Here is a 23,711-nt window from a genome sequence, read left to right as displayed (position 1 = left end):
TGGTACATCTTTACATATTCTCTATGTAGGAAAGAAGGGATGCGGCATATAAGCCACCAGACATTTAAAACAAAAACAAAAACAAAAAAATAGTAGTACATTAGCTATCAGCCTACATTACTCTGATCATATGGAATATCTACAACTTCTTGAGCTATGCCACAAATAGAATACACTTTGGCAGTTTCACATAATTGTAGGATCCCAGTTAGCCTGAAGCAACATCCAACCTTATCCTTGAAGTAGGAATACAAGAATTTCTTCCAATCCTCAGTCACAGCACTCTTATAGGCAAACTGCTGAATGTAAGCCTTCAAGAAGCCAATGAAGACATCTAAGTTAAAAAAGTATCAGTTAACAAAACCAGTGACTGAAAACAAATAATCCTTTCCGAAACAAAACTATTAACACTCACCAGGTCCTCCAAGAAGTTGTTCAAGGTGGAAAAGCAAAGCAAAGCCTTTCTCATACGGAACAGAAGAATATGCAACATCAGGGTCTACTTCATTCAGATTAGGGATCAGGTTAGTGAAAGGACTTGTGTCTCCAAGTGTATTTATCTGAAACAGTATTATACACAAACACTCTTCCAGAAAGGCCATACAATTAGCAGCACCCTGCTTATACAGTTAACTTCCATATAAGACCAATCTCCAGGCTTTGACACACCAGGCTGTAACTCATGACCCTTGCCAAAGTTCCTGAGTTAGTAACAACCTACTAGTGCTGTTATGGGCACTACAGCAACTTTCCATGTTAGGGTCGGTCTAAACTACAATGCTTTGTGATTATCACTACAATAGGAAAGCCCCTTGGTAAAAGCTCAGCTTACACCAGTTTAAAAAGAGTATTTTTCCTAGTAAAGCTGTATCTCCCTGAACTGTTTGCATCCACATGAAAGATTTTTCCTGCCTAGCTGCATTAGTTAGGGGGTGAGATATTATCACTCTTTACTGACATTGCCATGCTGGCATTTTGATCAGACTCCCATACTTTGTTTCCATTAATGCTGCTGTTCCCCTTAAAGGATGAGTAGCTATGACACCAGCCTTTTTCTCCATACTGGAATCGCACTTTATTTACTCCTTAAAAATATATCACTGGCAGGATGAACAGCAAAACTATTAATTCCAAAAGGGTGAACATTTTCCTTGGGAGGCTCTGCGGGTATAGGGAAATAGACAATTTTTAAAAAGATAGGTCAGACAAAAACCACAAGCCCACGAGATACCTGCAACTGAGTTGCGTGTGTCTCTGGTTAATGTGATTTCCATCTCTGACAGGAGCTGGAAACCAGCTCCTGTCAGAGGAAGCAGCCTGACTCTTGGCTACCGCCCCTGACAGGTGAGGTTTCCCGGTCTCAGGAGTGGTGGGGAACTGGGAACCAGATGGCAGCCTGGCACCTGACTCCCCTCCGCTTGCACAGCTGGGAAACTGATCAGGGCAATAGCCCTGTTCAGTTTCCTGACTCCAAGGAGTGGAGGGCAGCTGGGAGCCAGGCTGCTGCCTGGTTCCTGGCTCCCTCCCACTGTCTGGGGCCAGGAAACTGACACAGGCTGCTGCCCTGCTCAGTTTCCCAGCTCTGTAAGGTGAGGAAAGCCAGGACCCAGGCAGGAATGCAACCCCCACCTAACTCCAGGGTTTATTGTTTTTAAAAAGATACATTACTGCTACAAAAAGTGCCAAAATGAATGAGCACTGTTAGGGGACCTACAGCAAGTCAAATGCATTGCAACAGGAGTTTCAGCCCTTTGTACCATGGTCTGAGCTCACAAATGGATAGTGGGGATTTGGGGGAAAGCCCACATTTAGTCAAATCGCACTCCTTGTTCCATTACACCACCAATTAAGAAGTTATTATTCAGATATGAGACCATGTTCCCCACAAAATACCTTTTAATACAGGGAAAGATGCTGTGGATGCTCTGAGATGGCAGGAGGGAGTACGTGGAGGCGGGGGAAGGCCAGGAAGCCAAGAGTTATAGCCTTAGTTCCACTAACTGCTTCTAGCTCCATGGAAGTCACAGCCCTTACTACTAAGGGAAATCTCACACACAACCCTGAAGGAAAGCGAAGAATTTCCCCTCACACATCACACAATGCAACAAACAGCAATGCTGGAAATAGAACTCAACTCTCTACTGTGGAAGCAATATACAGAAGTAGTCTGGGATGAAATTTAATCGTTCAGAAGAGCCTGCGATCTTTAAACAATCCCCAAGACTTAATGACTTCTGCTGACTTAGGCCCTTTTCAAAGTGCTACAATGATCTGTAATCGAGAAGTGTCATGTTTATACTGAACAACGTACCTTGATCGGCCCATAAACAAATGCTGATAGAACTCAGGTACCGAACTACAGATACTCAGGAGCACTACTGTTCTAGCTTCCTGTTGTGTATTTCAGGGAATATTATCACCACCTAATTTTGATGAGTTCTTTAAACAAAAACATAGAATAAATTTCTACCAAAACTAGTTTACCGTATTTTGCAATTCTCTCCAACCTCCCAAAGCCTGGAAGTGTCTGAATTGTTCACCAAACAGCCGTCCACCAATCCTACGTTCCAAGTAAACAGTGTGTCCCTCATTTAGCCTAGAGCATTATCAAGAACATTAGCTCATAAGATGGCAAAACATTTCCTTTGTATAAGAATCAATTTTTTTATGCACTCAGTATTATACCTACCAAAAATGCTCCCAGGTTTTGTTCGTCACCAAGTTTCCTGTCCAGCTATGAGAGATTTCATGAGAAATAACCTAAAAAAAACAAACCCAACAACAAAAGCCCACCCCATGTCAGAAGTATATATTGGATTACCTCAGAGAATGTACTGTCAAATGCCAAATTGCAGGGGCTGGGAGGTGGGGACAAAATTGGCAGAAGGGGCAACAGCAGGAATCACAATGGGCTAACAATAATATTTTCAAAGTGGATTGACATTTTTTAGAAGTAAGCCTCCAGATATCAGATTCACATCAGGTGTGACAATACTCCACACCACACTCTGTGGAAACAGTAGTTTTCAAATTGTGGTCTGTGCCTTCATTGGCAATGCTGATCTGGCTGGTCAGACAGTGCCAGCTCCTCTTGTTCCCAACTGCTAGGTCATACTAAATAGAAAGATTGTTTAAGGCGTTTTAGTGCACTCCTTATATTATTTCCCTGGGAAGGCAACTGCTTTAGTGCAAGAACGTTATTTCATTACAAACAGGAGGAGATGGGATTGGTGAGGTTATGAACAGAATGGGAACGCATATGAAAAACTAAAAATGTGGTCCACACTGAAAATGTTATAATGCCTGTTGGAAAGCATTACAATCATTATGTTCATTTTAGGACTATACATTTTTCAAGTGGGGAAATAATGATTAGAAAGAAGAAGTGACATCCAGACTCCTCTCCACAGATAAATATTAACGTATAACTAGGACAAGCACTGAAGCACACTTTAAAAAAAGATGCACAACTCATTGCAGGCAGTTTTATTGGCTAGATATCAGAGAAAGAGGAGACCAATAAATACCATTAGCATAGGATCCTGTTGACTCCCACCACTTCCTTCAGGATCAACTTAATTACTAATATAGCTTTACATGTGGCTAATTCAAATATGTGGGCTTTATTAGAACTAAAACCTAGTCTCCCTTGATATTTTTGTGATTATCTGTAGCCCTCAATTCAGTGTACTGTATCGAATACAGAAACTTTCAACTTTGCTGCCTTTTATCTGATTTAACTATATCAACGGAAGCATAAAGCTAGTACAGCCCAGAATGAAGACCAACTTTCTCAGTCCTGCCAAACCTGAGGACAAATTAAGTTGTGGACTGGACACTGGGGATGCAGGAGAGTGGGGCTACATCCAAGCCTTGACCAGACCCAAAGACCCACAACCTGAGCCTGCCACCCTGCCCTGCCAGGCCTGAAGCCCAAAGCCTGAGTCCTATCAGTCCTGTGAAGGCAGGAAAACTCACCAGCTCCCTACTCCTCCAGTATTGTGCCCCAGGTGTCCCCACAAGAGAGCAGGGCACAAACCCTGCTGGTGGCCCCAGCAACCAACACCTAGGTGGTGCATCCAGCAACATAAATAAGGAAGGGAAAGGGACTGCTATTTTGCATGCATATACCCCATAGCCCAGTAGGCTGTGACTGAAAGAAAAGCCCCTACTAGCTGCATTTGAGTAATGCTGTTTTAGAGGGATATTTAATTTGCCAAGGTAGTTAAATGGGAAGCAGAACATTCCTCCTATAAAGAGGATATTGTTCTGCAAAAGTGATGGGGACAAGGAGAGTTTCCTACACCTAAAATTTTTGCAATACAGTTTGATATTAAAACCTGACCTTATGTATTTTGTCACTTTGTAACTAATTAACAGAAAATACGAAAAACGACTAAATGAAGACTTGAAATTTAGAAATATACCATATTTTCACTACTCTGAATGATGCATGATTTAATTTGAAGGTATACCATATTTGGTCTGAAGACGTGAATAAAGTTTATATACTCACATTTGATAGGGATCTGTCACCTGCCTAGAATAGAAAAACAAAATCAAATTACGTTGTTGACTCAAGTTAAACTCAAAATTCATGCACTACACACGTTTCATGTAAGTTCTCTTGCTCTGGCAGTCTAAATTCATTTTCTGATAATTAAATTAAGTCTAGAGTTTTGTGCACACCCAGAAAGATTATAGAATGGGTTCTGATGAAAGGATAAATAACAAAGCATGTAAGTTTCACACTTACCAATAAAGTAGGAGTCACAAAAGTAAGGCATGGGTTCTCCATACCGCCATAAGGAAAAGAAGAAGGCAAGACTAGCAAGTCATATTGTCCCCACACATAAGGGCCTGCCAGATCTTCTGCTGTTTTCAGCATGGCTTCAGTCTGAAACAAAAGTTCACATTGAGTTTTAACTACATCCTGTATTTACAAATCTAAGTGTGATCCTAGTGATCCACACGCAAGTCTCTCAAATGTCTTAAGTTCCCATGGATAGACTACGCCTTGTTACTTGCATAGGAAGATCAGCAGTTACAGGAAGATCCTTTAGAGAGAGAAAACACTTTCTGTGGTGAAAGTGAGGAGAGGGGAAAACTTAAAATGAGAATAATTGCAGTACTGCCAATTTATATTTAACTAGAGGGATTTACCTGGTGTTGCCTGTCCCCTTATGGAGATTCAGGTCAGGGGGTGGAGGGTGCAGGAATCGGGGTGGGGGATGGGAAGGGCGAAGGGGTGCAGGTGTCAGGGCAGAGGGCTGGGAGGTTTCCTAGGGTTCACCATGGCCGTGCTGTTCTGGTGACAGGCCACAGCGGTGGCAGTCTGGTGGCTACACTTACCAGCTGGCAGCTGCCCTGTAGGGCTAGTGCACTTGCTTCCTCAGTGTAGTCACTGTCAGACCTAACTGTCCCCCCTCCCATGCTTGCTACTCACTTGTGCTCATTCCTGACTATAAACTGGCCCTGCTATCATACCCCTCCCTTTCTGTTTGGTAAGAAATAATAGTATTGCCAAATCCACACACATCCCATTGTCCTGGCACAATCAAACCTTGACCTTGCTTTAAGTTATGATAAGAGGAAGCTGCACAACAAAATCTGGTGGTCCAAGCTCTTACCATTTGAGACAAGTTCTTGAACAGACAGACACACAGACATGACAGACAAATGCACAGACTCTCTCAATATACAGTAGGTACTACATGAAGTGAATGAACAGTTAGCAGAGTCTCTGTAACTAACCTCCGCAAATTCATGGGCAGATTTATCCACCAGCTCCTTCTCAGCCCACACCAGCGTTCTTGGTCCAATCTGTCTGTGTAAGTACAGATTTCAGTTAGACAAACTTGAATTGATGTTCACTGGGAAGCGAGTGCAGAGTGGAGGATGGGTGTTAATGTTCTCACAGTCCATAATGTAGTCTCCTCTAACGCAGCCCATATTACTGAGAGGATGCTCTGGAAAAACCTCCCCTGGCCTCATGCCACTGCTATTGTATGTGTTTCAATGGAGATTAGCAAGGAAAGAGAAAGAATGACAAATTTAATTTTAGACATACTTATTTGCTTATAGACTTAATGTTCTAGTCTTCCACAGAAAGACAGGTAGGAAGAGCTGCAAGTACAGTAAATAACAGATTTTTACACTATCTAGGTGGACGATAAACTGAAGGTCATGCTTTTTAAAATATTCTACAGTGTTAATATTGTAACACCAACAACATTCTGGGCTAGATTAAAACATATCTTTGTGCAAATAAGCAACGGGATTGAAACTAGTATACTATGACTTATGGAGGAAACTAAGGCTCATCTGGTAGTGAGTGAATTTCTAGATTATTCTCAGGACTAAAAGACTGCGGAGAGGAACAAAGATTGAGGTTACATCTACACTACAGCGATCTTTCAAAAGAAGTCCTCCCAGAAGATCTCTTCCAAAAGGACTTCTTTTGAAAGACTGTGTCCACAAATAAGAAAGCAGCTCAAAAAAGAGTGATTTGCTCTTTCGAAAGATCATCCACACAGTCCCCATGCTTTCAAAAAAACTAGGCCAGTGATCGAAAAAATCAAGTGCCCTAAGGACTTGTATTTTTTTTTTTTAAAAAAAGGTGGGGGGGGCACGCAAAGAGCATCTACAAGTTCTCTTTCAAAAGATGCTTTTGAAAAAGGTGCTGTTCCTGAAACAGGAGTGGAAGAGCGCTTTCGAAAGGAGTGCCACATTCTTTCACTTTAATTTTGACAGAATAATTTGTGTGTGTAGATGCTCTGCTGGAGATTTAGAAAGAGCCTCTTCTTCTGAAAAATATTTTGAAAGAACTTGCTAGGGTAGATGCAGCCACAGTGAATGATTCCATTCCGTTTCTTTCCCTTATAGTGAGACAGTGGACTCAGGAGCATCCTCTCCTCTTTTGTGGCTAGATATTCCTTGAAGTGAGAGTAAGAAACAAATATTTAAAGAGCTCCTAATACACTCAGAACTGTTCCAGTTTGGGGGAAATGTACAGGTGAATGTTCCATGGAAGAGCAATTTAACACTGTTGCATTGAGCAAGAGTTCTGTTTTGGTTTCTTTTTTTTAATTAAGATCAAGAGTCCAAGTAACATCAGGACCCTCCCACCTTCTGTGATTGCTAAAATTTAGCTAATGTGTACTGGACAAACTTACCTGCTTTCCAAAGCCCCAACCACTAATGCAATCAGGTAGCAAGGTATTGGAACCTAACGAAAGATATTAAAATCATCTATTTAAAATCCAAATTGTAAGCAAAAGGAAAAAGTTATGTAAGTAATTGTATGCACTTTCTTCACAACTTTTGACCTTGCATTAACCTCTAGGGCCTCGTTTTTCTTCTGCTTGATGTGGTGTAACAGATCTATCAGCAATGGTAGTAAGTAGTAGTCCTCACATGTAAGGGCTACCCCATTCAACCCGCAGAGCTATCACTGTCATCCGAATCGTCACAGGTGGCAGGACTGCAACCCTTTGATGGTTTATATGGGAAAATACTTTTATTCAGACTACACCAGAAAAAACAGAGGCACCTTTGATCTATGTTAAAACAGGTCATATCTTCCCTCCTAGCATTTTATACATACCCTGTTTCCATAAGTGTGAGGGTCATCAGGGGATCATGTTGTGATAAGAGACAATTGTGCCACAAACTCAAAAGTTAATGATTGGTTTGTGACAGACATACTTGTATACTACTTAGGCTATGTCTACACTATGAGATAAATTCAAATTTAAGGCAGTTAGCCTGAGATTACCATGTGACTGTCTTCACTGTAAATACCATTAGCTCGATACAGGGACCCCCAATATTGATACCATAATATCATTGGTACCTGATGGGTGTAGCATCAAGTCTGAATTTACAAGTTTGAATAAAGAGCAGTTTGGAAGCACCATGTCTTAAAAATCAAATTTATTAGCCTTCAGAGGTGTCCCATACATAACCCACAATGCCCCTTCGTGCTCCACTCTGGCCGCTGCTCGCCAGGTGCACAGGAATTAGGTAGCAGGAAGACCATGAATTTCAAATTGGGATCAGGAAGTCTGTGGCTGTGGTGTCATGTTTGTATGATAGCCTGAGAAATGTCTTTCCTCCTTTGCTATTAGTGCTGTGAGCACATCTACCTATTATAAACAGCCTCTGCAGGGAGTTCGTGGTTCTCTCTCTACACTTGGTATTTTTTTCTGCGCTGCCTGGAACCAGCTGCTGCATCGCCATACTACGTGGCAACAAGGCTGTTGTGGGGGTTGTATTTGCATCAGAGACCAAGAAACGTCCTCTCAGCAGTTTACATTTGTGCCCCACCCCGCAACCCAGGTGCCACACAGTCAGGGTTTTTCCAGCACTCAGTCATATCATATGGGTAGCCCCCAACCCCATAAAAGTATGAGCCTGCTGTTCAGTGCTGACCATGCTGCCAGGCAGCACCACATCCTGGCTTGAGCACAGTTGGTGTGGGTGGCGGAATTTTGGGGCCTTTCTTCCACACAGGCAGACTACTTCAACTGGCCCCCCACCAAAAATATTTTGGGACATTTCTGCAACCAGGGGGGAAGTCTCTCCTGGTGGCTAAGACTTTGGGGGGCTTTCTTCCACACAGGGGGACTACTTCGACTGGGCCCACACTGAAACCCCTTCCACCCTGCCCCAACAAGGACCCAGGGGGCTGGCTGCCACTGGGAGGAAGCCTCCCACAGTGACAAAGATTTTCAGGGAATTGCTTCCATCCCCTGTGTTGGCAATTTCTGTGCAGTGAAGAGGGAAGAAGAAAAAAAGTCTTTTTTCCTAGCCTGTTTTATCCTCTTTCTTCTACCTTTGGTCCTCTTCACGCAGGGAAGAGTGGGTGGTGGGCTAGTTGAGAACACAGGCTGTGAACAGAAGCTGTTTAATGGCCTGGGAAATCAAATACCCTCCCCTCAGCAACTCTTTTTCCCTCCAAAAAACTATCATCTACTCTTTCTACATGCTTTTCATTGTCCCTCTTATTTTCAGGGATCAGACGGAGTCAAGGGAGGAGAGTGAGTCAGTGGATGGCCAGTTAAGACACACACCTGCTGATTTTTATAAAATCCTTGATAATTCAGTTACAGATAAAAGATTTCTGTTCATTTGGCAATCTTTGTTGATGCCCTACTTTTCCTTCCTTCCGACTGGAAAAATGGATGTTTGCTTACCACAGGAGGGGAATAAGGGCAATGCAACATGGGAAGATGATGTCAAATACCAGCAAAAATACCCAGAATCCTATGGGGATGGCGGAATTGTGGGATAGGTTCCCACAGTGCACTACTGCAACAATCGATGTTTGCCAATTAAGTGTGGCAGCAATAAAGGAGCACGAGGGGAGGTAAGGATAGTTACATTTGAATTCATAAAATCCAGCATCGTAAAAATGATATTAATAAATTCAAATTTATCTCAGCATAGACATAGCCTTAATCTTCATTCCTAGCCCAAAAAAGCGGATCAAGAGTGTGCCTGTGTTGTCAGTTGCTGGCTGCATGTATGTGCCTCCTTCTGTGGGCTGGGCCAGCTCTGCAGAGACCTCAATCAAACTACCCAAAAAAACCCACACATTGGTATCAGAGTGAAGGTGGCCAAGTCTGTCGTCTATGAAGCACATTCCTAGATCCCCAGACCAAAGTCTGCAGTTACGCTAGCACATGTATGCCCACTGCAACGGGCTCAGCTCAGTCAACAGTGGACTTTTGTATTCCCCTTTCGGCTGGGCAAAGGCACCGACTCAGCAGTCCCTCTTTTACAAGCCGATAAGAACAAGTTCTGTATTGTCTTTCTGATGTGGTTAGTTACCACACTTAACCCTATACCTGACCATCATCTTTAAGTGGTCTGAAGTTTCAGATCTGAGGGAATTAATATAACCTTTGCTTAGAGAATCTGTAACCTATTGTACCCCTTACCCTTATGGCTAAGGAGAAGTGCTAAGGAAAGAAATTAGTCAAGTTTGGCAAACTTACTTGTTAGGGCCAGTAATCAACCAAACTACACTACATTTTTCTATGGAATTTGTTCCTTTTTAAAAAAAAAAGCACACCTCATCCTGCTCACACGTGCAGTAAAGTTTCCCTAAGCATAAATATTACAAACTAGAAGGGGGTAAGGAGGGGTTCAGGGTGGGAGGTGCAGGAGTAAGAGCGGGGTCAAAAGGGGTTCTGGGCAATGCAGGGTTACCTAAGGAAGTGGGCAGGGGCTGTTGACAGGTGGGTGGTCTGGCCTGGGGGTGGAGAGAGGCATTCCCATGGCCTTGCCTTGGGCAAGAGAGTAGAGTGGCCTGGCCTGGCGAGCTCCCCATGAACAGCAGACACTCCCTGGGACAGACTATGGTGGTGGGAGCTGTGCTGCTGGAGAGTGGCTGCTCGCTGGGGCACTTACCATTCCCCTGTGGTCTTGTGCAAGTATAAAATTGTCCCTACTGCTTGCTATCCCATGGGCATTCGTGAATGAACACTGTCACGTTCAAAACAATTGCATTCTACATGCAGCCCATTACGCTGGCACAACCAACCTCTGACCTTGCTTTAAAAGTTTTAAGAGGACGCTACAAATTTGATGGTCCTAGCTCCTGCCATTTAGGACTCACAGACCGATACAGATTACAGCTCATACACAAGTGTGTGCTTGCGTAGCTTTCACGCACACAGTATTTAAAGTTAGTACAAATCTGTGCTTGGCTTCACAAAGTCTTCTAGTTTTTGTTTAGAAGACATTGGATCTTACTTTTTGACTGAAACGATGTATCTTCCTATTGCAATCTTCTGGGTCAGGCATCTCACCATCACGATTGGCACTCATGAGAGCCACCAGTTCTTTAGGAACAGATACCTAAATAATAAGAAAGGAAATATTCAACTATAAGGAAGACTAAATCAGCACAATTGAGACTGTATCAGTCTTCTTTGGAATGTATTAATTGTCCTAAAATATTACATCAAATGCTGGGAGCTGCTACAAGTAGCTCTCACTACATTTAAGTTACGCTAATATTTAACATTTAACCTCTCACACAACTAAACAGTTTGCCCTCACCTCTAAAACAGAAAATGTTTAATCTGCCAGAGGCGTTGCTTTAGAATGACCCATTTCTTTCCCCTTTTTAGAGTCACAACTTCATGTCCAAATGCACTCTCAGCTTTTACTGACTCAAAAAGGTAAAAAGCTCACCGACAGCACACCAGATGCATTTGTTTTAAGGGTGGACTTAAAGGAATGGGGAAGACTATTAATAATTTAAGAGACAGTTAACTGAAAAATAAGGCCCTCCATAAGATGAGTTAAAATAGTTTCAAATATCTCTCCGGGCCAATTTGTAGTTTTACAATTAGATTTTCTTAATTTGAATGGTCTCCCTCTTATTCTTGTGTGAGAATAAAAATGCACATGAACAAGGGAAGACTGCAAAACTGTACACAGCATGCTATTAAGTGCACAAGTAAACAAGTTGAAAAACAGATAAAATATTTTTATTTCATCTTTCAGAAATGGTGATCTTGGCAGGTACTTCTTCCCCCCCCCCGCCCATGTGATTTTTAAGTTCACTCTATAGCTTCAAATGGTCCCAGACCTCAAAACATTTCTGCATTTTTTATTTAGAATTGTTTACTCAGCAGTTTGCACCACAGCCCAAATCTCAACCATCCTTCCTTATTGCACAAGTGTGTAAGGCTGTAAAGACTTCATAAATGTGTTTATTTTTAATAATCCTTTCCTGCCCCCGCCTCCCTCCCCCCAAGTTTGACAAGTCACTGAGGCAATTTATACTGATTCAGGTTTTTTGGACTGAATCAGTCTTGCCATCACGTACACAATGTTTAGGACCACAGACCTCTCAAAAGAGCTGCAGATTTCTGCAGATCTGCTTCCAGAATGGCCCCAATGTTCTCAGCTGGGATGCGTATTTCCCTTCCCATACAGTGCTGCTGTCTACCTAATTCAGGAGGTTCTTATGGAAAACCAAAGGGAAGTCTATCTAGAAAGTTTAAACCAAGTTTTAAGATGGAATGCACTGTGTACAACTATTCATTCAACAGGAAGAAAACTACTGCTTTGGAAAAGATCATCAGGAAACCTGCACAGCCACCTTTATTCAGTAACCTTTCAGAACCTCCCCCAATGTCTCCCCTAGAATATAATTCTGCTACACCTTCACCAGCCGGCTATCTCTATTAAGAGAGTTAATTTCTCAGTCTTCCAGGGAGTAAGCAGGCCTATGACAGAGTTCTATGTATGAACAAAATATGCAGGTTAGTCTCCCTATTCAGACTTCCCGAGATGGTCTGACAGCAAATACCCACTCTTTCAAGATTGTACATAAAATGAAATCTGTGCTGAGGCAGCATCCTCCCCTTCCCCCCAATCCAAGGTCAGGTAAAATGACTGCAGACTTGTGGACTTTGAATGACTGTCCTTCCTCTGTGGCCTCGAAAGATCACTCTGCCTCCACTGACCTGAATAACATGGTCTACTCTTTATATGAGTGAAGTTCAGCTCAGAGGTCCTCATGAATCGGGAGGAACATTCTTTCTCCTTTACAAATCAGAAAAACGGCCCAAGGCAGACAGGCAGGTTTGAGTTATCACAAGGTAAATCCCCATATGGTGGTTTCATGATGGGCTATATTTTGCAGTCTGTATATTTTACCTCCCAGAGAAATCTCCTCTGGCCAATATATCTACAGACTGAATTCTCACACTATTTCCACATGCCATCCCAGAGGCGGACCAACAGATGATTAAATTTAAAAGCCTGAATATTTTAATTGCAGGTTGGAGTGAAAATTTAAATCAGAAAATTATTTGGCAGAGAAAGCTGAATGCTCCAATGAATTCCTTGCAATGCAGTTTTCTTCACAGAAAAGACTGCCAGCTAGAAATGGTTTCCCCATTCTACCAGTGCTCTTTATTCAGCCACACATGATTTATGTTCATCTACCTCTGCATAGTAGGTTAGTTTCACAGAAGGCGTGTCCTGGCACGGAAGGATGGCTCTGCAGTGGATAGCCTGGAAAAAAGACAAAATTACAGACATTTTTTGTATTCAGTTTTTGCAATGCATCGCACAAACATATGGTTTATTGTGACAAAAGAGAATAAGACAGACAGAAAGAGCAACATAACATCAGCAGCAAAATTGTGAAGTTTGGTATCAGATTACATCCAAGTCCTGACAGCCCAGTTCTTTCCTCAAGAACTAGTTCTGCTCCTCCCCTATATGAAAAATGAAACCCTGTCTAGCAAATGTTTCTAGGCATAAGGGAACTTTCACTGCAGCTGCAGAAGCTTCAAGTAATATGGGAGGGTATAATGGGAAAGGAGTATGTTTTGAATTACATATGTGCTATTAGCACATCTTCAGCATTAAAAAAATTCAATGACAGAGAAGGGACGCGCAATTTCTCAAATTTACATAATTTGAGAACAACGACGACCACCAGATCATCTAATCTGACCTACAGCACTACCATGACACACTGAACCCAACAACCAAACTTAGACCAAAGTATTACAGCTCATAGGAAGCTAAACTATTTCCTGCACTTGGCAAAATATACAAACATAGGTGCATCAGTACCCCCCACAAAGGTAACAAATTATTGAGCACTACCCAGATAATCCTGGTAAGTGATCATACCCTCACGCTGAGAGGAAGGTGAAAAAATTCCAAGGTCACTGCCAATCTGGCCAAGGGAAAAACTCCTTCCCAACCCTCCATATGGAGATCAGTTAGACCCCAAGTATGAGAGAAAGAACCATCCATCCAAGCATGAGAGAGAGAGAGAATGCTCAGTGTCATCTCAGAGCTAGTTTGAATTTTTTTTTAAATATTAAAAACATGGATGTTGAAGATTTTTATCTATTAAATGATAAGGACAAGGTTCAAAACCAAACTAACATAAGCAATGCAAACTGTTCTAGGAGGAAGAGTTTTGTGCTATATTAGTTATATTACCCAAAGGTCAAGTTCTGCCATGAGTCCCACAATGTGGTTCTGGGGTTCTTATCACCCTCCTGTAAACATTTGTGGTACTATCATTCTGTCATTTAAATCCATACCCTTGGACTTCAGCTCCCAGTACAAGATGAGTTGACTCCCATCTCCCCCAAATATTTTTAGTAGACTTCCTCCCCGTTTACACTCTTCAGGGGTAGATTGTTTAGTAGTGTAGCTAGATGTCCCATTTTTTAAAGGGACAATCACATATCTAAGACCTGCAGGTGCCCCTACTTTTTCTTAAAAATAGACAAGTTGTCCCATATTTTCTGTCTCCTCCCCATTAGCCCTGGTGGAACCTGCTGCGAGACAGATAGCTGCTCGCCAGTCACCAGCAGCTGGGGTGGGCAGGGTTTGCAAGGCTGACCAGGATGGGTGTGCAAGCCTGATGGCAGGGCCCAGCTGCAGCGCTTGGGGACAGCTGCTCCCTCTGTTGGTCTGTCAGTTCACCCCCCTGCATGCTGCCCCATTTCTGGCCAGCACTCACTGCTGCGATGACTGGTGAGCGCTGAATAGCGCCCACCTGCAGTCAGTATCTTGTTGTTTCTGCTGCCCACCCACTAGCACTACCTCCTCCCCCACTCAGTCACCTCTCCCTGCTTTGCCCCTTGAGCCCTCCTGGCCCTGTTATGCCTCCATATACCACACCCCTCCTGAGGGGCACATCCCACTCCCAGTGCTGTGCAGAGAATCTGCTCTGGTTGGAGCATTCAGTTCACCAACAGATTAGCCAGCAGGCTCCCTCCTTCCCTCACTGCCTCTGGCTGGGCTAGTGCTGCAGGAAAGCCCCAAACCCTCTCACCAGGTACTGGCCAGGAGCTGAGCCCTGCATGTGCCAGCCCTGCATAGCCTTGCTGTCCTTCAGCTAATCTCTTGAGCAGCAGGGAAGACTAGGTGAGCCATTTACAGCCTGTTCATGGCCCAACCCTGCAGGCTCCACAGAAGCCCTTGGACAGGGGCTTAGCACCCCTCTCCCCGCAAGCCAGATCCCAACAAACTCAAAGTTGGGATCCATCTCTAGTCATGCTCCCCTGCCGAAAGGTGATTCACAGCAACCCTTGCAGTGAGGTTCCCCAAGTCTTGGTATACAAGATAGTCTTAAGACTTAACCCTTTCCTGTCCATTCTGTAACCAGAGCACAGGAAGTGGCCAGTGGCAGGCTGGAGGAGTTGCCTGCACTGTGTCAAAAGGCACAGGAAAGAGATGACCTCTGGAAAGATATAGGCCAGGTCATCCCCTCCATCCTCATAGCTGGAAGCAGCTCCTGCCACTTTCTTCCCACACAGCCCAAACACACTACTGCGGGCCAAACTCTAGTATGAACCCTGGTAGAAGTCCGGGGAGAGGGGACATGTGAACTGCAGGCCCCACACCACCTTTACAGACATGTTGTCTCAGAAAGATTCAGCACCAGGATCCAGGAGAGGTAAGTCTGTCCTAAGGACCCAGACAAGCATGGAGGGCAGAGGACTGGACAAGGAAGATCATGTCCATCTGCATAAGAAGCTGTATGAGAGAGAGTATGTGCATATGTGCATGTGTAAGAAAGAGGGAGGGACCTCTCCCTGTGTGAGCTCTAAAGCCTTAAAAGATAAAGTAAATGAGAAGAATCCAACTATACGATATTTTGTTTTAACAGGGGCTTGATCAACTTGACATTAATGTGAATGTTTTTACTGCATAGTTCCAACTGATTGCCACTGAACCCACTTGAATACGAGTAATCTTATGTCCTGTATTCAGCATAAATATGGTCTCCCTATTTAGCCATAATAAGGGCAAGCATTTTCTTCTCTTTGATGGCCTATGCTAGTTTTCATAGCTGAAGACTGGTTAAAAGAAATATTGCCATAGAAAAGCATTAACTGCCATATGTACTGATTGCAAAAGCTGAATTATGAAAAGCAGTTTGGCAATATTCCAGTAAGTTTGCAATTATTAAGTTTTATAACCACAGCCCTAATTATGTCTTCATTAGTGTAGCATTTTACCCTTGGCCTTTGGCAACAACTGTAGACTGCTGTACTTTCAGTTATTGCTCTTCAGACATTAAATGCCATCTGCAAACAACCATGACGTGACCTACAGTAAGCAATTAGAGCCTATCCTGAATAAACTTACAGTTTTTGTGCTTCCCTCTCTGTTGCCCTTTTTTAAAAAACTACAAAGGTATATAGACAACATCTAATTCAGAAGGTCCTCCTAACCTGACACTGGCTGAAGAGAAATGGGTGTTTCTTCCCAGAAGTCTGCTCTGGAGTAAGCCATTGAAGAGCTGAAGATTTTGGAGAGGTTTCAAAGGAAGTTTCCACAATCACATCTTGTCCCCTGCACAAATTAAACAAGGAATCATTTTCTGACATACTCAGAGTGTCAGATGAATTTTAAGGCAAAGATAATTCTATGAAACTCTTAGAATTACAGTATCTTAGCAGAAGCAAAGATAACAAGCTGTGTACTAAAGCCAATTTTAACTTGTGACAAGGTCAGGATACAAATATACCGATCACTACACATTGGGCTTGTCTACACTAGCTCCCTATTTTGAAGGGAGCATGATAAGTAGGGTGTTGGGAGATTATTAATGAAGTGCTGAACTGCATATGCCGCAATTTATTAAGCTAATTCTCCCCTGCGGCAACTCTGAAGTGTTCAACTTTGAAGTGCCAGCTCGTGTGCAGCTGCAGCTAACCTGCCAGTACATCAGTCAAAGTGCCTGGGCAACTTTGAAGTCCCTTTAATCCACAAAACTTAAGTGAAAGGACTTCAAAGTTGCCCCCTTGCTTGCGTGTAGCCAGGGCTAACCCGCTGGTGCTTCCACGTTTAACACTTCGGAGTTGCCGTGGGGGAAAATTAGCTTAATTAAGTGCTGCATATGCAGTGCAGCACTTCATTAATAATCTCCCCACACCTTACCATGCTCCCTTCAAAGGAGGGAGCTAGTGTAGACAAGCCCATTATGTTTCAAATGTTAATATCCTCCAAGAAGGGTTTATTTTTTATCCTCTATTAATATGAAATTAGTCTTCTCTCCAACCAAGAAGGAGGTACAAATTAGATTTTCCTGAAAGAAACCCTCAAAGTTTTCCATGACTGGTCTATCAAAAGCTACTTACCACTTAAGCATGGAAATACAATAGTGAGCTAAGCGGAGGTTAATAAAGCCTTATGTTATGCACAGACAAACATCCAAAGTGGTACCTACCTTAAAGTGGGCTTTGTACACTTTGGAATGGAAAAAAATATATCTCCCCCTCCCCCAGAATTAGACTGAATATCCTATTTACCGAATATAAGCAAAGGAATGGCTGAGAAAGAGGCAGGCACACGGTCATATTTGGCTGCCATTAAAGAGAAAATATGACACACCATAATTTTATTCAGAACTCATGATTCAACAGTTCATAATCAATAAAGGCAAAGAGCAGTGGATAAGACAAATGTTGATGAATTAACAAGACATCTAAACTACAAAGGACAATTTCTGCATGCCACTTTAAAATCAAAATCACTGCTGTTGGTGGTTATAGTGAAGTACTTGATCATTACACTGGTTTACAAAAGTCCCTAGATTCACAAATGTAAATCTCTTTGGAATCATCTATCCTAACCATAAATTAAAATGTATGGTAGTTAAACTCAGAAGCTGAAGCTAGTTACTAGTCAAAGATTTTTAGACAGATGAGTCAAATCGCTTGCAATAATATTAAACACTCACAGACTACTATTATTTAAGAACCTAGAAAATGCATTTGAATCAATCATTCTACTTTACGCATGCTTATGACTAAGTGCTTATGTTTATATCTATAGCTCATTCCTCCACATCACTGCTGAGTTGCTAGACAAATACATTTGTTGGTTGTATCTAAATCCAATTTCTCTCTACAGATGATGTAAACTGTGCAGCTGGCATGGAACACTTACTGGTTTCTCTTACCCATTTACCGTCAGCTTTCCAACAAGTATGAGCAAGAGGAGACTTTCTTCAAAGCTTACTATTATTGTTTATATTTAGCCAGAGGAGTCATTGCTACACAGCTCTCTCATGTTTTACTCACACACAAAAAGAGAAGCAAATCACCTCCATAATCCTCCCAGGAGCCACTGGCTTAGGGAGTAAAAGGTGATTAACATGATCCAAACTTGTCTTTCCAGATGTAGTGGCCAGATTTGACAGAGTAAGATACACTGGTGACTGAAGTTGTCTAATTCAAACTAGACAGGTCCGACATACAAAAGACAGCTTTCAACTTTGGCATATGGTTGCAACTGCTAAGGACATTGCTTGACTTAATAGTTTTAAGAAGCTGGCTGAACATTAATTCATTCTCAACTGAGCTGTCAAAACCTGGAGTTCAAATTCTTTGAGCTAATCTATACTTACAGGAAGATCAACCTCCCTAGGCTCAGCTGCCGAGCCCTGTACTCCACACAATCTCCTGGAGTAAGGGACATGGACGTGAGACTTCTGAGCCCTGGACTATGCTAGGGAAAAAAGTAAATTCTGACACACCGATTATAGCTATGCTAATGGCATGGCCAGAACTGCATATCTAAAATCGACTTTCTTCCCTTGTGTAGATTTGCCCTGTAGAGTTTTGCATTTGCACAGCTGCAATTTTACAAAGATTGCTGCTCAACACGCATATTGCCAACTGACTAAATGGCAATTTGGGATTTGCCAGCAGTGCAGGACCAGACTCATATAAAGAACAAGGACTGTAACCCTCTACAACACTTCAGGCATTATGTGATGTTGACAGAATATACTGGCCAGTCCACCTTGCTCATCAAGCCTACAGCGGAAACATGAATAAATCTGGGCTAGAATTCAGGCTTTGACAGGTAAGCACACTTAATAGCAAAAAAATACAATACCCAACCCACACAGAAACTCATCAGCAAAATTCTTAGCACAAGCAAACTTGCACAAGCCAGGAAGCATACAAATGTAATTATTTGCGGGAAGTGCTAGAATGTTTGTGAAATACTGGGCACTCTAATCAGTATATACTTTAGCACGACACACTTGTAGATGATCCCTAGCAGGACTGCACCATACAAAGAGGACACATATAGGTACGCATACCTTCTCAATTCAAAGGGAAGAGTGACTTCCAGTGGTGTCCCTTTAAAACCGTGTCTTTGTCCAAGAACAAATTTTGTTTCCTGTCCATTCACTGACACTTTAGATATCTGAAGGTCCTTTGTATCCAAAACCTGTAACCAAACAAATATTAGGAGTTGACTACAAAATACAGAAATAATCCTTTAACTTCATTAATAAAAATATATCTGAAGAACTCAGCTGCCTTTGAAAGTGCATCTGCCTAATTAATTAGTTCAAACACCTAGTAAAGTTGAAAAGGATTTGTTGAAGCAGCAGCACAGTTTCTTCGATCTACATTTAACTCTGTTCCTGGGTTTTTCAAAGTGTTAGTTTAATTCAAGTGCACTGGATTCACAACTGAGGCTATTGGTATGGCTAGCCATTGGAATGTAGATATAATCATCAGAAGTCCTTGCTCTTATACATCTACACTACAATTTTACAGCCACGCAACCCGAGCCTACATCAGCTGATACGGACCAGACACAGGTGTTTCACTGTAGTACATATATACCCCAAGACCTAAAACTCCCTAAGAACTTCACAATCAGCAACTAATGGGGTTTCTAAACAGGGAAATTTACATACTACCTTGATACAAATGAAGGGGAACAGCATTCCTAGTTAACTTCTTGTGTGGATACTTGTTCCAGAATAAGAATGCATTTTTGGGTTCAATTCCCTTTTGAATTAAGCTAATTTGGACCAAAGTGTATCACATCCACAGTAAGGACAGTTTAACTCCACCCAGCATTACTGAATACTCTGCTACAAATCAGCACTTCTATGTAACATGCATTACATTTTACTTTATGTTACCAATAGGATTTTTTTCAAAAACTGAATTCAAACCACTAGAGAGGTTATTTAAACATACTTTTCAGCTTCAATAGAATAAACCTGAATAGGTATTTGCTTTCTATTTGCATGACACCAGTAGGGCAGGTAGTTTGTTTGCACAATTAAATTGTTCTTTATTTTGGCAATCTTTTTTAAATAAAGCTGTATTTACTGGTATTAATTTGCATCAGAATCATTTTAAAGAGAACCTTTAAATATATATTTTACATTTTTCTACCAAGGCTTGGGGGCAGGGAACCCATCAATTTAGCCTGTTATCAGTGACAAATGAAAAGCTTCCTGGCAAGTGGTAACAAGGAGGCAGTCACAAATTTCTATACACAACTTTTAAATGAAAATTATTTCTAGCTGTTTTCCATTCAAAAAGAGCCTTCAGACTGAGAACGTAGGCAAGTGTTGAATCTGTAGGCAAGTCACTCGTGTCTTATTGCTCATAAATTTCTCAACAATGGCAAAGTAAAGTTTACTTTTACAAGCCTGGTCAGATTCACTCTGTTGCTGTTTGAGAAGGCTCTAAAGAGCAGACGCAGCAAGCAATCAGACTATTTGCAGGACAAGCAAATTCAAATGTGAGTATGAAATAGGAAGGGAGAGGATGGATGAGACTAGCAGGGAAAAGGTTGCGCCAATCTCAGATGGAGGAGGAAAATCCAGTCACTTCCTGAGGTGTTCAGCAACAAGGGCAGGGTACTGGAATGTTTATGATGTGGACAGCTACATCCATGTGTTTGTGATGATCCCTTGGTACAATCAGTGGTTTTAATAAGCAAAATAAGCTATTTTGGCAAACCCCACATTTGCCTCCCTTCCACTCCCAGCCCCACTCTTACCCCTTTGTGCCACATGGCTCCCTGCTTCCCTTCTGCTCCCAGCAGTCACCTCAGCCACTTTTCTTCATTATCATCTCCTTCCTCTTCCTCAGGAGCCTGGGCCTGCAATTATTATGTCCCACAATCCACCTTCCCTTTGCTGACCCTACTCTCCATCTAACCTCCCCCCATGCCTGCTCAGTACTTCAGAAGAGCCAGTAGTTTCCCTGTTGAACTGATTTGGGCTTCTTTAAAATGCAGCGCATACTGGAGTTTCTTTTGACTGCAGTGAGATGGATGGGCACTGGGCACAACAGACTGTGAATCTCCCCCAGCATAACAAGACAGGAACCCCCACCTTTTTTTCCATGGAGCCCCAGGAAAGAACAGCACAGGGACTCTAGTGATCATGAAGCTGTGTTATAGCTGTTCACATTTCTCCAGCAGGGAGAAGGGCCACTGCAATGAACACCCAGCGCAACCAAGGCCCTTCATTCTTCTTTATCTTGCTCTTAATGCACTTAAAGACAATGTTTAAAACGACCAAAAAAAAAAAAAACAACCCCCAAGAAGGCATGTGACACTTTATAAACTAACAGATATTGGAGCAAAAAGCAGTCAAGTAGCACTTTAAAGACTATCAAAATAGTTCATTAGGTGAGCTTTCGTGGGACAGACCCACTTCTTCAGACCCTAGCCAGACCAGAACAGACTCTTAAATATTGAGACTCAATATTTAAGAGTCTGTTCAGGTCTGGCTAGGGTCTGAAGAAGTGGGTCTGTCCCACGAAAGCTCACCTAATAAACCATTCTGATAGTCTTTAAAGTGCTACTTGACTGCTTTTTGTTTTGATAGTGTATAGACTAGCACCGCTTCCTCTGTTCGATATTGGAGTGTAAGCTTTCGTGGGCAAAGACCCGCTTCGTCTTTGCCCCAAAAGCTTATGTCCCAAAATCCATTAGTCTATAAGGTGTGACAGAACTTCTGGTTGATTTGGGGGCTACAGACTAAGGGGGGTACCCCTCTGATACTTGAAACCACCAAGTTGTCAGTTACAGGATGCTACCCCACCACTGCAGTGCTTGCAGCGCATCACATGGGCACCAGTGCTGTTTCTGGCCGCCCCACTCACGCAGCCGGCATGCAGAACTCAGCCCACCTAGCGTTGATGCTCCTGCACCACACAGCCTACCAGCCCCAAGGCCCAAAGTACACGGGCCCCGGGGACGCCAGGCGGGGCACTTCGAGGCAAGTCCCGCGTGCAGGACCCGAGCGGGCCAACGCAACGCAAAGCAACGAGCCGCCCGCGCTGTTCCACACCTCCAGGGCCGACCGGCGACTCCGGCACGCGGGGCACAGCGCCTCCTGGGGCACCTCATTGTGCAATTCAAACGTTCGCGGGGGGGGGGGGGGGGCAGCGCTCCCGCCAGTCACCCGCACGCCCGGGCCGGCCCCACTCCACAGGGCGGGGGGCACTTCCCGGACACCCCTCCCCCTCACAGCCCGCCGGGCTCCCCCCGCTCCCGCCCCGCGGTGTCAATGGGCTGCTGAGGGGGATGTCGCCCCCCCCTCCGCCCCTCGCTCCCACCACAGCTGGCGGGAGCGGGGGGGCTGATCCGGCCGCGACCGGCCAACGCTGTTTCCGACGCCGCCTGCGCGTGGGCCCGAGCCAGCGCAAGGGGCGATGCCCCGCGACCCCCACTGCCGAGGGGCGACCCCGCCCTTACCAGGCGGCGCAGCCCGTCCCGCGCCGCCCGTACGGTGAGGGCCGCGGTGCCGCGCAACACCCGGCCGCCGAAATCCACACGGCAGCGCAGGTAGAGGTGCTGAGTGACGTGCTCGGCGGGCGAGGCGAAGGAGCTCGGGTCCGACTCGGCCATAGCTGCACCTAGAACTCCTAGCGGCTCCCGCCAGCGGCGCCTGGCATAGAGCGAGAGGCGGGGCCGCTGCGGGGGGGGAGGGGGGGAAGAGAGAGAGAGAGAGAGAGAGAGAAAAAAAAAGGACCCGCGGGGCCCTGTGGGAAATGTAGTTCCGCAGGGGACACGACGGGGGCTGCGAGAGAGCCACGGGGACAACAACTCCCGTGGTGCATTGCGAACAGGCGAGCGCAACGCCTCCTCAGGGAATTGCTGGGAGGACCATCTTTGGCTGCGAAGCTGCGACCGACAGGACAGTGTCAAAAGAACTAACAGAGTGCAATGAAAGAGCGGGTTTCACACAGCTCCTCGTTAGTATAGTGGTAAGTATCCCCGCCTGTCACGCGGGAGACCGGGGTTCGATTCCCCGACGGGGAGTTAATGAAAACTTTTTCACCGTTTTCCCCCCCCCATCTCTGGAAAAAGAGGTTGAATAGACATTTTTGAGAGGACAATCACAGTTTTCTCTCTTACTTCAAACCGTTCTTGGCCCTTCCCTCATCTCCCTTCGGGCGCAGCTCCCGAAGGCTGAGCTTAAAAGCCTCCAACATGACAGATCGCTAGGAGTAAATTCCTGAATAGAGGGTTGCTTTTTTGTTTGTTTATTTAATTGCCTGTAACGAAGTTTTGAAAAGGCAGGATTCAGCGTGTGCATTGAATAAAATGTTACTGCAACTTAGCTAACAACACGAAGTCCTGTGACACATTATAGATTAACAGATATTTTGGAGCATAAGCTTTTGTGGGCAAAGACCAGCTTGCTGTGTACTTAAAGATTGACAGTGATGAGATGCCCTCAGGTAGTTCGTTTTGCAGCTGCAGGAATTTACCCAGGAATTTACGTGAGGCGGGGTGGGGAGTGGACATAAGGAGACAGCATTTTCACATCTGAGTAACAGGCCACAGAATACATTCTTGTTAAACTTTCCAGAAGCATTCTCCAGTTTTGCTTGAAAACAAACTTGGAAAATTTCAGCCCA

At 43.7% G+C, this 23,711-nt stretch overlaps 1 protein-coding gene and 1 non-coding gene across 2 annotated transcripts in view; one reads left to right on the top strand and one right to left on the bottom strand.

Moving 5' to 3' along the window:
* LTA4H (leukotriene A4 hydrolase) overlaps positions 1-22,756 on the bottom strand; it is a 29,892-nt gene extending 7,136 nt beyond the window's left edge. The window contains exons 1-13 of the mRNA XM_075011617.1: positions 22,543-22,756; positions 19,124-19,254; positions 16,239-16,359; positions 12,973-13,041; positions 10,762-10,866; positions 7,176-7,228; positions 5,755-5,827; positions 4,757-4,897; positions 4,517-4,540; positions 2,690-2,760; positions 2,485-2,596; positions 416-560; positions 231-334 (exon numbers count right to left, since the gene is read on the bottom strand). Coding sequence (XP_074867718.1) covers positions 231-334; positions 416-560; positions 2,485-2,596; positions 2,690-2,760; positions 4,517-4,540; positions 4,757-4,897; positions 5,755-5,827; positions 7,176-7,228; positions 10,762-10,866; positions 12,973-13,041; positions 16,239-16,359; positions 19,124-19,254; positions 22,543-22,695 — 1,302 coding nt within the window. The 5' untranslated portion in view covers positions 22,696-22,756. The remainder of the gene's footprint in view (positions 1-230; positions 335-415; positions 561-2,484; positions 2,597-2,689; positions 2,761-4,516; positions 4,541-4,756; positions 4,898-5,754; positions 5,828-7,175; positions 7,229-10,761; positions 10,867-12,972; positions 13,042-16,238; positions 16,360-19,123; positions 19,255-22,542) is intronic.
* A 281-nt stretch (positions 22,757-23,037) lies between these two features.
* TRNAD-GUC (transfer RNA aspartic acid (anticodon GUC)) lies at positions 23,038-23,109 on the top strand. Its single transcript has one exon. It is a non-coding gene; the product is annotated as a tRNA-Asp (tRNA).
* The last annotated feature ends 602 nt before the right edge of the window (positions 23,110-23,711 follow it).

This window comes from Carettochelys insculpta, chromosome 1 (assembly GCF_033958435.1).
Source record: "Carettochelys insculpta isolate YL-2023 chromosome 1, ASM3395843v1, whole genome shotgun sequence".
NCBI classification, from domain to species: Eukaryota; Metazoa; Chordata; order Testudines; family Carettochelyidae; genus Carettochelys; species Carettochelys insculpta.
This window is presented reverse-complemented; position numbering and strand designations above follow the sequence as displayed.